Source organism: Juglans microcarpa x Juglans regia, chromosome 2D, assembly GCF_004785595.1.
Source record: "Juglans microcarpa x Juglans regia isolate MS1-56 chromosome 2D, Jm3101_v1.0, whole genome shotgun sequence".
Lineage (NCBI taxonomy): Eukaryota > Viridiplantae > Streptophyta > Magnoliopsida > Fagales > Juglandaceae > Juglans > Juglans microcarpa x Juglans regia.
This window is the reverse complement of record NC_054596.1, coordinates 19657277-19671022: the sequence shown is the minus strand read 5'-3', so window position 1 is coordinate 19671022 and position 13746 is coordinate 19657277. Positions and strand designations below refer to the sequence as shown.

At 37.5% G+C, this 13746-nt stretch overlaps 2 protein-coding genes across 2 annotated transcripts; one reads left to right on the top strand and one right to left on the bottom strand.

The window, feature by feature from the left end:
* Positions 1–7966: 7966 nt before the first annotated feature.
* Positions 7967–9494, top strand: LOC121251195 (coumaroyl-CoA:anthocyanidin 3-O-glucoside-6''-O-coumaroyltransferase 1-like). The gene has a single exon (XM_041150558.1). The coding sequence runs from the start codon at positions 8008–8010 to the stop codon at positions 9397–9399; it is 1392 nt and encodes a 463-aa protein (XP_041006492.1). The 5' UTR covers positions 7967–8007; the 3' UTR covers positions 9400–9494.
* A 2942-nt stretch (positions 9495–12436) lies between these two features.
* On the bottom strand, positions 12437–13351 carry LOC121249346. The gene has a single exon (XM_041148057.1). The coding sequence runs from the start codon at positions 13349–13351 to the stop codon at positions 12437–12439; it is 915 nt and encodes a 304-aa protein (XP_041003991.1).
* Positions 13352–13746: the final 395 nt, after the last annotated feature.

Genomic DNA, 13746 nt, shown 5'->3' with positions numbered 1-13746 from the left:
TATACATTATACACTAATGTATATTAGTATTACTAATTTACTATTGTATTATGTACTTATCAAAAATAATATATTGAGAATTTATTAGGTCATAAAAATTTGGTAATAATATTTGAATATTTTTTTTTTTTTTTGTTCAGTAAATAATATTTTAGTGATATTATTTACCACTTTGGTATATAAATTCAAATCATTTGATATTTAGGATTTATTTTTCAATTGATGTGATTTATCAATTTGAGTTTAAAGTTTTACAATTTCAGTTTATTTTTTAAATTAATATATATTATTATTAAAAATAATTATTTAATAATATATATTATTATAATAATATATATAATATTAAAAAATTAATTTAAAATATATATTATAGAGAACCGGTTGGGTTCGAGTTTAAAAAGCCTAGAACAATTGGGTCCAGCCAGTTTTGCCATTACAGAAAACAATTCTGGATTGGACCGGTTTGACTAGTTTGGTCCGGTGCAATCCAATTTTTCAGTTTTCCCATTTTTTTTACACCCCTAGTCAAGAGAGAAGATGACTCAATGATTTTTCCTTCACTAGAACCAGAAGTAAAAGTTTTCCCACACATTGCTATCAATGTCTTCATGTCGCACAACCTCTTAACATTACATCATTTAAGGATAAATTTAATAAAATGCACTGTATTATGTGAGTGTTGGGGTAAATATATCAGATCCAAGACACCAGGCTTGGTCCACCATAAGGCAATCATCAGGATACAAGAGAGAAAAAGAAGGAAATGACAAAATGAAAAGTAAAAGTTGCAAAAAGAAAGCAAGTCAAACAAGTAAATGATGAGTTGATATAAAGCTGTCATTCTTCACAATTTCCAAGGGCCTTCGTAAAAGGAGATTTGATCAGATCAAAGAGGGGGATCATCATCTTCTACCTAATGAAGTGGGACGCGATTTTTTTTTTTTATCTTCTCTAGGCTAAAGAGGTTTCGAACCTCCATTATACGTAGAGATACGAAAGACTATGGTAGACTGTAAAAATAGTCCCATTATAGTAGATTTTCCCTCCAAATACCTCGTGGACGTAGGCCCAACGCCGAACCACATAAATCTGTATATATCCTTCTTTATTTACACTTTATGTATTCTTTTTCTATTTATGGCTATATATGTACATAAGGGCACCATACCAATGCCCAAGTCGCCACCGTGGGCTCTCGACTGCATCATAGAGGCCCAAACCGGTACCGTGGACAAAGGATGACTTTTTTCCATTCCAAACAATGGGCAATTTTTGCTGTTAACAGTTGACGTTGTTTGTGGGATCATCATGTTACTAAAAGTGGGAGAAGGATGATTTTTCAGTTTATGGAATCATCTCCAAATGAGTAGATAAATTTCATCTCAGATAAGTTTTCTCAACTTTCCATCTTTTATTTTCTAATACTGCTACTAAAAAAAAAAAAAGAGGAGGCGAGAACCGAGTTCACGCGTGACACTTTCCACGAGAGATAGGCACCCACTATGCACGAGGCAAGAACCAAGTACATGGGCGTGCCTTGTGCACAATGCACGTAAAGCATGCACGGCATCACATGCACAGTGCCATGCATGATGTGTGATGGGTGCACGTAACTGTGCACCAAGGAGGCCCACAACGGTGGGTTGGTTAGCTGTCGCCCCCTCTCAGGCAGTAAGGTTCGCGTTTGGCAACTTCACTGGATGACCTATCATGGCCAACATAGGTTATCTTGTTGAATGCACCAAATGTCCTCATAGGGAGCGAGAAGAGCCTTGCCCAAAATCCCCCTCTAACAGCGAGCCATCGTTAACCACCACAACCAACGTCGATGTTGGTTGTCATCCGCAAGGAAGCTCTTGGCCATAAAGAACCCTCCCGACAGATTCTCACTGCCAGGCACCATCTTGCACCCCCGTGATGGCCAGGAGACCGTTTGCAATCGTTGCCACAACCCCTGGCCGGAATTTCCTACCTCAATCGGCACCTTCTGTCACCGTTGGAGGCCTTCTGAGGTATATGTATGATATTTTATAACTAATTTTCTTAATTTTATTTTTTAAATTTCAATTTGACAATGTCTTATAGGGGACAAAAGCATGGCAGACCAGGGCAATCCTCTAGTGAAGTAGTTCAAGAGAGGACTATTTTGTTGGAACGTCAAGTGAAGATCTTTGACTTTCAGGACCTTCTATGGGAGGATCATTCCTTGCCAGCTGTCTTCCTCAAGCGTGGTTGGACACTAATCCTGTAACGCCTCGTCCCCGAGGGTCCGAAGAGTTAACTCATATCGCTAAAATCATTTTCCATCCACATAGTACATAATCAAATTTTTCTCTATCTCACAAACTACTCATTAATTCACATCAAATACTCCAGTATAATTAATCCAAGACAATACAAAGTTTTAATAAAAACATCAATCTACCAACAATTCATATCATCAGAACATAACAAACTTACTGAATAACAAAATCCTCAATACCCATGCAAATCTCCTATGCTTAAACCACTATTCTTAACTCCTCTTTACTATGCTCCATATTCTTGATCCTCAACTGGAAATATTCAAATCATCTGAAAATATTAGAGATAAGAGGGGGTGAGTTATCAACAACTCAGTAAGCAGAGAACACATACTAGCGTGCAAGCATGAGCCTTTTCAGAAAGTTCAGTATGCAGAAACAAAACATTATATTTTTATATGCAGATCTCATAAACATGTTATCAGAAAATCAGAGCAACTTTTTAATCTTTTCATACTCCAAAAGAGTCAAATGTTCATATTTAAAGATCCATTCCATATTAAAAAAATACACTTTGGCATAACATAATCTGAGCATCATCATCATATCAAAACAGAGCATCTTACAGAGCAGAGACCATGTTTCACCCCCGTGGTAAGGTTGTGCTATCCCCGGTGGCCAAACCGGGCAGAGACAGAGGTGAAATCTTTCTCTTATTCTTCTCGGAGCCCCGAGTGTGCGCACAGAAAATACCACAATAAAACCACCTTGTTTCCAAAGTGGGTGCACTCAGAGACAGAGAAGTTGGTACCAACCCAAACAGAGACAGTCAGATACAAAATCAGTACACCATGCCAAAGGTTTTCAGATGCCATATCAAAATAAAACAGAGTACCAAAGCATAATCAGATCGTTCTCACATACCGAAAACAAAAGTCAGAGTATCTTTCTAAATCAATGCACAATTTTTTAGATTCTGAATATCGCTCTTTTTCAGATTTCAGAGACAACATGACAAAATTTAGCTCATGTCTACACAATGCATGTTAGAAAATATTTTCTCTTTTTCATACAGAATTCATGAGTAGTGCAAATAAGCGACCGAGGTTGGTTTTTCCCAAGTTCTCATTTCATCACAAAAATATGCAAAGTTTTAAGAAAGTCAACCTCAGTCTCAATAATTTGTGTAAAATCTAGCATAGGAACCCCACTTACTTGAACTTCTTAGCTTTTCAAAATTTCTCCACAGCAGTATTGAACGAAAAATCAATTGTCACCTATAAAATAGTCACGTACTCTCATAAATATCCGAATTTAACACAATTTTTCAACGCTTACAACTGAGACGCTAAATAATCTATTTTCCTAAAAAAGACTAAAATTCACAAAAACCCTAAAATATCCCAAATTTAATACCACCAGCATATAATGTAGTAGGAAATCGTAAATTGCTTTAAACAATAGTAGTTCATAAAAAAAATAGTTAATAATATTTTTAAAAATCATTGCAAACTACTAATCATATCTAAATTAAAACCATACAAGGTTTATTTCATATAATAGGCTTAAAGTGCTCAAAAAAAATAAAAGATTAAAATACTTACAGTCTACTACCCAAAAATCAAATTGTAAGAATATTTAGTAATTTAACTCTTAACACAAGTTTAATATGAAAACGTTCCAATATGAAACTATCTAAATGAAGATGGGCGTTTTGGAAAATGAAAATATCAACATGCATGCACGTTGGGTACGGCTAGAAACAAGAAAAAGAAAAGTGGGACAAACCAAAAGGAACGCCTGGATCAAAACTGAGCAACACAGAAGCATACTCACCAAGGGAAGATGAAGGCGCGATGGGACAGTGAGCTGGACAGGGATCGACGGTGGTGAGCACGACGACCTGGCACCTGAGGGGTGGAGGTCGTGCATGGTGGTGCAACCATGGACGAAGGATCTGAGCACGGCGTCGGTAGTGGTTAGAAGATTGACTGAGCCTCGAGCCCTCATCTATCAACTGCAAATGGCCGAGCATGGGGACACTTGGAGCAACGGCTGGTGGTACAAGATAGGGCTCATGGTGATTGAGTGTTTGCTCAAGTGTGGCAAGGGCTACACCGCGCGATGCTTGCGGTGGCTGGGTAGCTAGCGGTGGGTTCGCTTGACACGAGGAGTTGCAGTTTAAGGTGAAACTGGTGGTGGGTTGCTCTGTTTTTGGCATAGCAAAACAGAGGAAGTTGCTGGCCAATTGGGGCTCGGTGGTTGGGCTGTTTTCATGGTATTTCTAACGTGAGGCAGCGCCCTGCGAGGTGGTTGAAGAGGAGAGTTGTTGTCTGATTTGCGGAGCCTCGATAGACGCGTGACAGTGCTGAATCCTTTTTAACGATGATCTTGATTGGATCAGAGGAGGCCGACAAGTGTGTGGGACAGGCTTCCGTTGAGGACACAGTGGCGCTAGGCCGAGGGGGCTGACTCGAGGTGGTTGGATGGCAGAGTTTCCAGGGGCGGAGAAGATAGATAAAAGGAGAGAGTTTGAGAGGATGGACTGAAACAAAATAAGTGGAGATTGGGTGGAGAAATTTTCGGAAGTGTAGAAACTAAAATAGAAAAACGGTTGAGAAGATAAAAAAGCAAGCGGCAAGTTGGAGCTCACCGCAAATGATGTCGTGGGGGGTAGGGGAGGTTACTCAGCTGCGTGAAAACAAGAGAGGAAAAAAAAAACAAGAGAATCCAATGAATGGCCCTGGGTTTAATGGGCCGGGTGCTACAAATCCCCAAGTCGAAGGAGGAAGCATGGGACTTTGTTTCCTATATCGACATCATCTTAGAGTTTTATAAAGAGTTCGGTCATTCCAACCAAGATGACAATCATGCATACATTTTTTTCGGTCCGCGAAGCCTCAATTACATTTTTAGCAAACAAACTCGCCAATTTCATTGGTATCTCACGATTGCGTATAGCATATCCAAACGTGGTGGCTAGGGAATCTTCAGCTATGGGTGATGGGGAGACGAATGAGCATGAGGGATCTGATAGAGATGTGTTCGATAACCTCTATGATCATAAGGTGAGGTAGTTGGTTGTTGGTCCAAATGCTCCTCTCTATGATAGGACAAAGAGCATCAAACAAGCAGATCTATCTGGTTTCTTCAAGATCATGAACTTGATCATTGCTAACAACATTGATCCTCGGCAGCACAAGACAGAGGTTGGTATGGATCGGACGAAGTTATGATATACATTGCTCATGGGGTGTCTATTGACCTAGTGGGTTATATATTCAATATGATTCGATCAAAGGCTTAGTACATTAAGACAAATATACTGCCATTTAGGATCTTGATGACACGATTTCTGCTACATGCCGAGATCCTGCTAGATATTGCAAAGCATGTCCGGGAGCAGATTGGATTGATCAATTCCTCCACCCTGTCACGAAGCACGGGTCATTCGAGACTTCGTCTTCATGATCCTATTCTAGAGTCGTTTGATACTCAGGTATATGCACACCTGAGATATCATGGAGTATCGGCCGATGAGACATCCCGGTAGGCCAAGGCATCACGCACATCTACTTGTGAGGAGATTACATATATGGTGCGTGCAGAGATCCACAGATAGACATCAGTGGTGATTAATGTTGTGCATACGAAGATCCGTATTGGCACCTTTAACTTACGTACAGAGATTAATGTTAGCATCTCAGACTTACACACAAAGATTAATGCTAGTATCTCTGACTTGCATACAGAAATTGATGTCATGTCTGCGACTCAGGTTACGATCAATACTCGGCTAACACAACTAGAGACACTTCTAGCTGCAATTGATGATGTGTATAGAGAGTTGTAATCGTACTAGTTTGCATCTTTTATTTGCATTTTTTTTTTTGTTTCTTTTATAGACAATATGTTATGTTTTGTAAATTTAATTTAATTATGAATCTTCTTCGTCTTTTCTAAATTAATTATTGATTTTTTATTTTATATATTATTTAATTGCTAATTTTTTATATAAATTAAATATTTATCCATAATTAAGTAAGATATTGTGTTGCCATAAAAGATTATAAATATCATGTCACCATTCAAACGGAATACATACCATTCAAACATTTCTCCATTTCCACCAAATATTTATGCAATAAATCTCCATTCGAACTCTTAAATTATGTTCGAACATTGATTAAACTATTCGTTCAAGCAGCATAATAATCTGTTCAAATAGTAAGTCAATGTCCCGCTAAATTTAGTTGTTTAACCTGCTAAGTTCCCATTTGATCATATATAATATATGTTTGAATATTGATTAACTTTGACCTTCGAATGTGTTATATGTGGTTTGAATGGTAAGTCAATGTCCTGCTAAATTTTATCACTTAACGCGTCAAATTCTCGTTTGACCATATATAATATCCGTTCGAATGTTTATTTTATTTTGTTCGAATGTTTTTTGTCAATGTTCGAATTGTTATTTTATTAGGGATGAAATTTGTCATCTCTACATATACCATTCGAACATGTTTGAACAGTAAACGCCTTCGATCATTTTTGAGGGACGAAATTCAAAATTTGTTCTTACATCTCATTTTTTGGGATAATTTTTATTTCATCCCAAATAAAAAACGGTCCCCAAAACGAATTTTTGTTGTAATGGGTTACATCAAGTCCACATATGGTAACCCAAGAGAGGAACACTCCTTAAGTTCAAATCCTCTCTTTTATGTTTTGATATTTTTCCTTATATAGTTTGTGTCAATCGGTCATATACCTTGTATATCTTCTCTAAACTATTAATATAAATATTAATAAAAGGCTCTATAAGAGCATTCACAATAATTTGTTTATCTTATCTTTTAAAATACATCAACAAACTTCACTTTTCTATTTTACATAATGATTTTTACAATGAAAAATACTTTACATTAGTCACTGTTTGGTATCAGCCAAACCACACCTAACATGGCATGCACTCACTCAAGTTCTCCGAATTTGAAATACTTTCGGGTGGGCTATGAGAGAGAGCTGATGAATGAGTGAGAGAGCTAGTGAGAGAGAAAGAAAGTTGATGGATGGGAGAGAGAGCTGATGAGAGAGAGAGAGAGCTGATGGATGAGAGAGAGAGAGTCGATGGATGAGAGAGACAAAGCGTATGAGAGAGAGAGAGCCGATGAGGGAGAGAGAGAGCTGATGAGAGAGAGAGGGGTAGATGAGGCCTAGAGATTGGTATGTTTTGCATAAAATAATAATAATAATAATAATAATAATAATAATAATAGACACGTAATATGTGCTATGGATCAGTCGTTAACAGTGGTTGATCCGTAGCACAGTTCTTTTACAATATATCATATATCAACTTATATATTTTTTTCATATCATTTAAATAATATTTTTTATTCTTTTTAAACATTTCCTTTATATGAATAAATTTGTAATATCCATATATTCTATACAATGTAATTTAATTCAGTCTTATACATACAAAATAAAAATATATAAGTCAAATAAAAATAAAAAATAAAATCAAAATATGAAAAAATTGGATAAATAATATTTCTAAGATATTTAAAAATAAATAAAATAGATCTATTTTAAATGATGAACAACAAAAAAAAACACCTCGAAAGATTAATAATATTTATTAAAAATATTATTGAAAATAATTATTATTAAAATACTCAGGCATATTGCATATGCATATACTCCACAGAACACCTCTAGGTCTCTCTCTCTCTCTCTGTCTCTCTCTCTCTCTGTGTCGATGGCTCAACCCTATAGAGTCGTGGTCCTAGAGCAAAACCAGGTTGCTCCACCGCCCAACTCAGTTCCAATCACATCTCTTCCTCTCACCTTCTTTGACATACCATGGCTTCTCTGCCGTCCTATGCAACGACTTTTCTTCTACGATCTCCCCCAGCCTACCAACCATTTCCTACAAGCCATCCTTCCTTCTCTCAAACACTCTCTCTCCTTCACCCTCCAACACTTCTTTCCCTTTGCCGCCGATCTCATCTGCCCTCCCCAACCCCTCAAGCCCCATCTCCTCTACGCAGAGGGAAACTCCGTCCCTTTGACCATCGCCGAGTGTGCCGGTGATTTCCATCAGCTCATAGCCAACTGTCCACGAGATGTCAGAGAATTGCATCCCTTCGTGGCGCAATTGCCTCCAGCGCGCGTGTCATCGGATAACACGCGTGTGATCCCTCTCATGAGCGTGCAAGTCACCGTTTTTCCGAATAAGGGCATTTGTATCGGTATCACCTTCTGGCACGTGGCAGCCGATGGAAGGGCATTCCACCATTTCATCAAATCATGGGCGTCAATCTTCAGGAGTAGAGGAGACCTGACTTTCCTCGCCACGTCACCACCACTCCATGACAAGGGTGTGATCAAAGACCTGAATGGACTTGAGCCCATTTTCTTGGAGGAGTGGTGGAAGTGGGCATCAACATGGAAAGAGGAGGACTCGGTTCCCATCCATGATATCTCGGCTAACAAAGTTCGGGCCACATTTGTACTGGGCCGAGCCCATATTGAGAATCTTAAGCACCGGGTAACAAGTGAATGTACTACGGACTTGGAGTCATTACACACCTCAACATTTGTGGTAACGTGTGCACTCATCTGGGTTTGCTTGATCAAATCCCAAAACGGTGGAGTAAGTAATTTTGCAAACAATGATAAGCTCTACTACTTCAACTTTGTAGCAGATTGCAGAAACCGGGTGGAGTTTCCAATACCCTCCACATATTTTGGAAATTGCCTAGCAATATGTTTTGTGTCAATTGCGGGGAGTGAGCTAGTGGGAGAAACTGGGTTTTTCAAGGCTGTGAAAGTTATTGGCGACAGAGTATCAGAATTGAAGAGTGGAGCTTTGAGAGGGGCAGAGAGGTGGCTGCTAGATTGGAAAGAAATATCGGAGTTGGGTCGTCTTGTTACGGTTGCAGGCTCACCAAGATTGGGTATTTATGATACAGATTTTGGATGGGGGAAGCCGAAAAAGAGTGAAGTGGTTCAGATTGATGTTTCAGGGGCTATTTCTCTTGCCGAGTGCAGAGATGAAGATGGTGCAATTGAGGTTGGTTTGTCACTCAGTAGGACACAAATGATTAGTTTCAATGCCATCTTCGAACAAAGCTTGAAGCTACTCTGATGTATATTTTTTGATTTCTCTCATCATGACAAAAACTGAAGTAAGGTTGTAACCATACTTCAAATATCTAAGTTTTGCAAATATCTTAATAATCATCACGTGTTCGTTCTGAAGACATTACATGAAAACATTCCCCTCGTTTAGTAATTTGTCTGCTTGTTACTAAAGACATTAGGATTATGTATATTAGGATTTATATTATATATACACGTGTGGAGATGACATTAGTATGGAGATCAAGAGTGCGAATTAGTTGGACATGTTTTGTATTTTGAAAAGGAAATTAGTTTCATTATCCCGAAATATCTTATGTCATGTGGTAATCTTCCTATTCCTACTGTTTTGTTACTTTTGTTTTTTTTATGCAGTAGAGGGTTTGAACCTAATTCTCCCATTTTAGATTTTTACTTTGTGAAAGGTAAAACAAACGATACTCAATTACGAAAATAAGATAAATGATAAAAAAATCATTTCACATCTCTCACATAGAAAAGGAAAAAAATGAAATATTACTTATCATCCCCATTTCACAAACACACTAATATATGATTTGTCATTTTTATCATTCTATTTAAACACGTACATATTTGTATGTTTAAATAAAATAAAATAAAAATAACAAATCACATATTTGTATGCCGTGCAATGGATGATAAATAGAATTTTTATAAAATATAATGCATTGCTGTAAATTTGAATTATTTAGTTATTAATAAATGTTGTTGTATAGAGTAGATTTTTTGTCCATGTGTATATTAACAACTTCAAGCATATGTTAATCATATTTTTAAATAGATTTGTTGAAAGATGCATGCACGATTTTGAAAATTGATAAAAAGAAGATTGAGCGAACATGTACTGACTCGACAAGAATCCACATGACACAAACTACTTAAATAGCCTCGTTTGGTTATGCAGTTGAGATAAGATGAGATATTTTATTAAAAGTTGAATAAAATATTATTATAATATTATTTTTTAATATTATTTTGTTTTAAGATTTAAAAAAGTACTTGAATTATTTATTATATTTTGTGTGAGAGTTTGAAAAAATTATAATGATTAAATAAAATGAGATAGTTTGGTTTTGTATAACCAAACTAGCACTTTAAGCATTTTCATTAGATTGGTCAAATGCATCTTCAAATTTTAGCTAATATCACGTGAATATACATTTGTCTATTCCATTTAAATTCAATTCTCACATTAGATTATCCATTTACTCTCTATATAATAATAAAATATTATTCATTTAATAATTTATTTATTTTATTTTATTTTTATCACATTTTATAGTTCTATCAATTAAATGTTAATAATAATTATATTCTAATTGATTTAATTTATTTGCTTAGAGTGAGAAATTAATATTTTAATGTTTGATGAAGCAACTGTAGTTAGCTATATTTGTTAAAGTACTGTAGTTAAAATTCAAATTATTTTAGAGATGTCCAATCTAATGTGGAATCTTTTTTACACAAATTATTTAAATTTTAATCTTCTTTTAACTTTAGCTAAGCTAATGAGAATGCTCTTAATTTTTAGGCCAGGTAGAGTTGGCTCTTTGATAACCCGAACCTGAATGACCCCACACAATCCAAAATAAAACCATACAAACTCAAATGGCAACATTTGAATTGCCACCCATAGTCAAGTGGAATAGAAAGCACTCACTGTCCCTCCTCTTTCGTGGAAAGGTGGAGTTTTCTCTCTACTGTTCTCTGAACGTAGAGGCCCCTCTTGGACTTTGTCTGAAGAGAGTTTCGGTTGTGAGATCCCGTGAAGTAAAGCATAGTGTTACGGTATGGCTGAAGATTTGTCTAACCTTTATGAAGGTTTGAGACTTACTGAAGAAGAGAAGGAGGAAGTCATCATTCCAAATGATGAAGTTCTTAACTCTATAGCAAAAAGTAGGAATTATCTGGCTGCTCTCATCGTTGCAGAGAAGGAAATGAATAGAGGAGCGTTTCGAAATACCATTAGTAAAGCTTGGAAAGTAGAAGGTCAGGTTTCCTTCAAACACCTTGGAACCAACAGGTTTTTTATCGAGGTCCAGAACCACATGGAAAAGGAACGTATACTTTCGGGAAGACCCTGGTCTTTTGACAGGGCCTTGGTTTGCTTGTTTGATTGTGAAGGCTGTGTGGCACCAAAGGACATAGAGTTTAAGGAGGAACCATTCTGGATTCAGCTTCATGACCTGCCTTTTGCAGGAATGAACAAAACCATGGGTGAAAAGGTTGGTGCAGCGGCTGGAACTGTTTTATCAGTTGATGTGGATGCTAGTGGTATGGCCTGGGGCCATTTTCTTAGAGTTAGAGTCTTACTCGATATTTGTAAGCCTCTCACTAGGGGCAAGTTCATTAACATGGGAGGAAAACGTTTTTGGATTCCATTTAAGTATGAGAGACTCCCATTATTCTGCTTTCAATGTGGAGCCATTAAACATACGGGCTTGTCTTGTCCTAATCCTTCTAGGGGAGATTTTGCTTGTGAAGGCTCAATACCTCAGTTTGGCTCTTGGTTGCGAGCTAGCACACAGTTGAGGAACTCTCCTATTTTCAGTAAGAGAGATGGTGAATGTGAAAATACAGGGACTTGGCGCCAAAACAAGAGTGAAGGCAGCAGGTATGAAGATGATGGGATGGGTCAAAACGTCACCAGCAGTCCCATAGTAGGCGCTGACCAAGCTGATCTTGGGAGCTCTGACAACCACCAACCTTTGGGACCTCTTCACGTAAAGGAAAATCAGTTTGAGTCTGTTTGCAATTACTTTAGAGATGATTTTGTAGAAGACATTGCAGAGACTGATTGGTCTGTAATCTAAAGCAGATTGTGGGCACTTCTTCTTGGGGATCAAGGATATAAAAGTTTGATTAATATCTTTAAAGCCCTGTCTGGTTTGTAACACTTCTAAGACTGCATCTGTCACTTCCTTGCCTATTGATGACCAATGTTGATGGTAAAAAGCAGCTGGAAATCCATCTGGACTAGGAGATCCGAGGGGATTCATGTTTTTAATTGCAAATTCCACTTCCTATTCAGAGAAACGACTAGCAATGGAGCAATTCATTTCTGTAGTGACTGAGGGAGGGAAATTATTCAAGGCTGCCTCGATGTTGCTTGGTTTAGAGGAAGAGAAAAGGCTTTGGTAATATTCTTGGAAGGTCCTTGCAATCTCATCCTTATTGAAGGTCACAATTCCATTACCATTTTTTATATGTTTGATTCTGTTCATCTGTTTCCTTTGAGATGCACACTTATGGAAGTATTTAGTGTTCCTGTCTCCATCCTTAAGCCACCGTTGTTTAGCTCTTTGCCTCCATTTCAGATCTTCTTCTTCGAGATACCCATCTATCTCATTCTGAAGAACATTGATTTGACTATTAAACTGGCCAGCATTGGATTCTTGTAAAATTCTCAATTGTTCTCTCTTGTAGTTTAGAAGCCTCTTCTGTTGTCTAAATGCCTCCTTACTCCAAATCTTGAGTTTATCCCTGCATGCCTTCAAAATACCTCGAGTATCATCAAGTTTGGAAGCCTGATGTGGTTTATGTATCCATGTAGCTTTAATAAGTTCAGTGCACCATTCTCTTTTACCCCAAGCCACTTCATATCTGAATATTCTGTGAATAGAGGATTCATCTTGAGCAGAATTTGAGAAATGAATAGACAAGGGGTTGTGGTCAGAGCATTGTACTGGAAGAACTAGGACCTGATTAGAGTCAAAGAGGTTAAGCCATTCAACATTGGATAGGGCTTTATCCAATCGACATTTAGTGAATTCAATCCCCTCCCTTTTATTGCACCAAGTAAATTTTGATCCTTCGAAACCAATATCCATAAGTCCACAGTCTGATAAGGCCAGTCTAAAATCTTCCATTTGCTTAAAGGGGCGTATGTTGGAGCCAAAGTACTCCTCTTGGAATATAACCTCGTTAAAGTCCCCCATGCATAACCAGGGGTTATGAATTCTGGAATGGATCAGCCTGAGAAGATCCCAACTAATACTTCTTTTAGTAGTAGAAGGCTGTCCATAAAAGCCTGTTACAGTCCACTTCTTGCTTGGAATGTTAGAAGATGAAGAGATAGAGATATGATGGTGAGAATATATATCTAGTTCAGCTTCAATATCTCCTTTCCAAAAGATGGCAATACCCCACTCCTTCCAATACTGTCGACAGAAAAGCAATGGTCGAATCTAAGTCTGTCTCGGATAAGTTCTATTTTTTTTCTTCTACATTTTGTTTCACATAGGAATACAACATCCGGGCACTTTTCCTTCACCATGAGGTGGAGCTCACGAACTGTCCGAGGGTTCCCAAGCCCTCGGCAGTTCCATGCTAA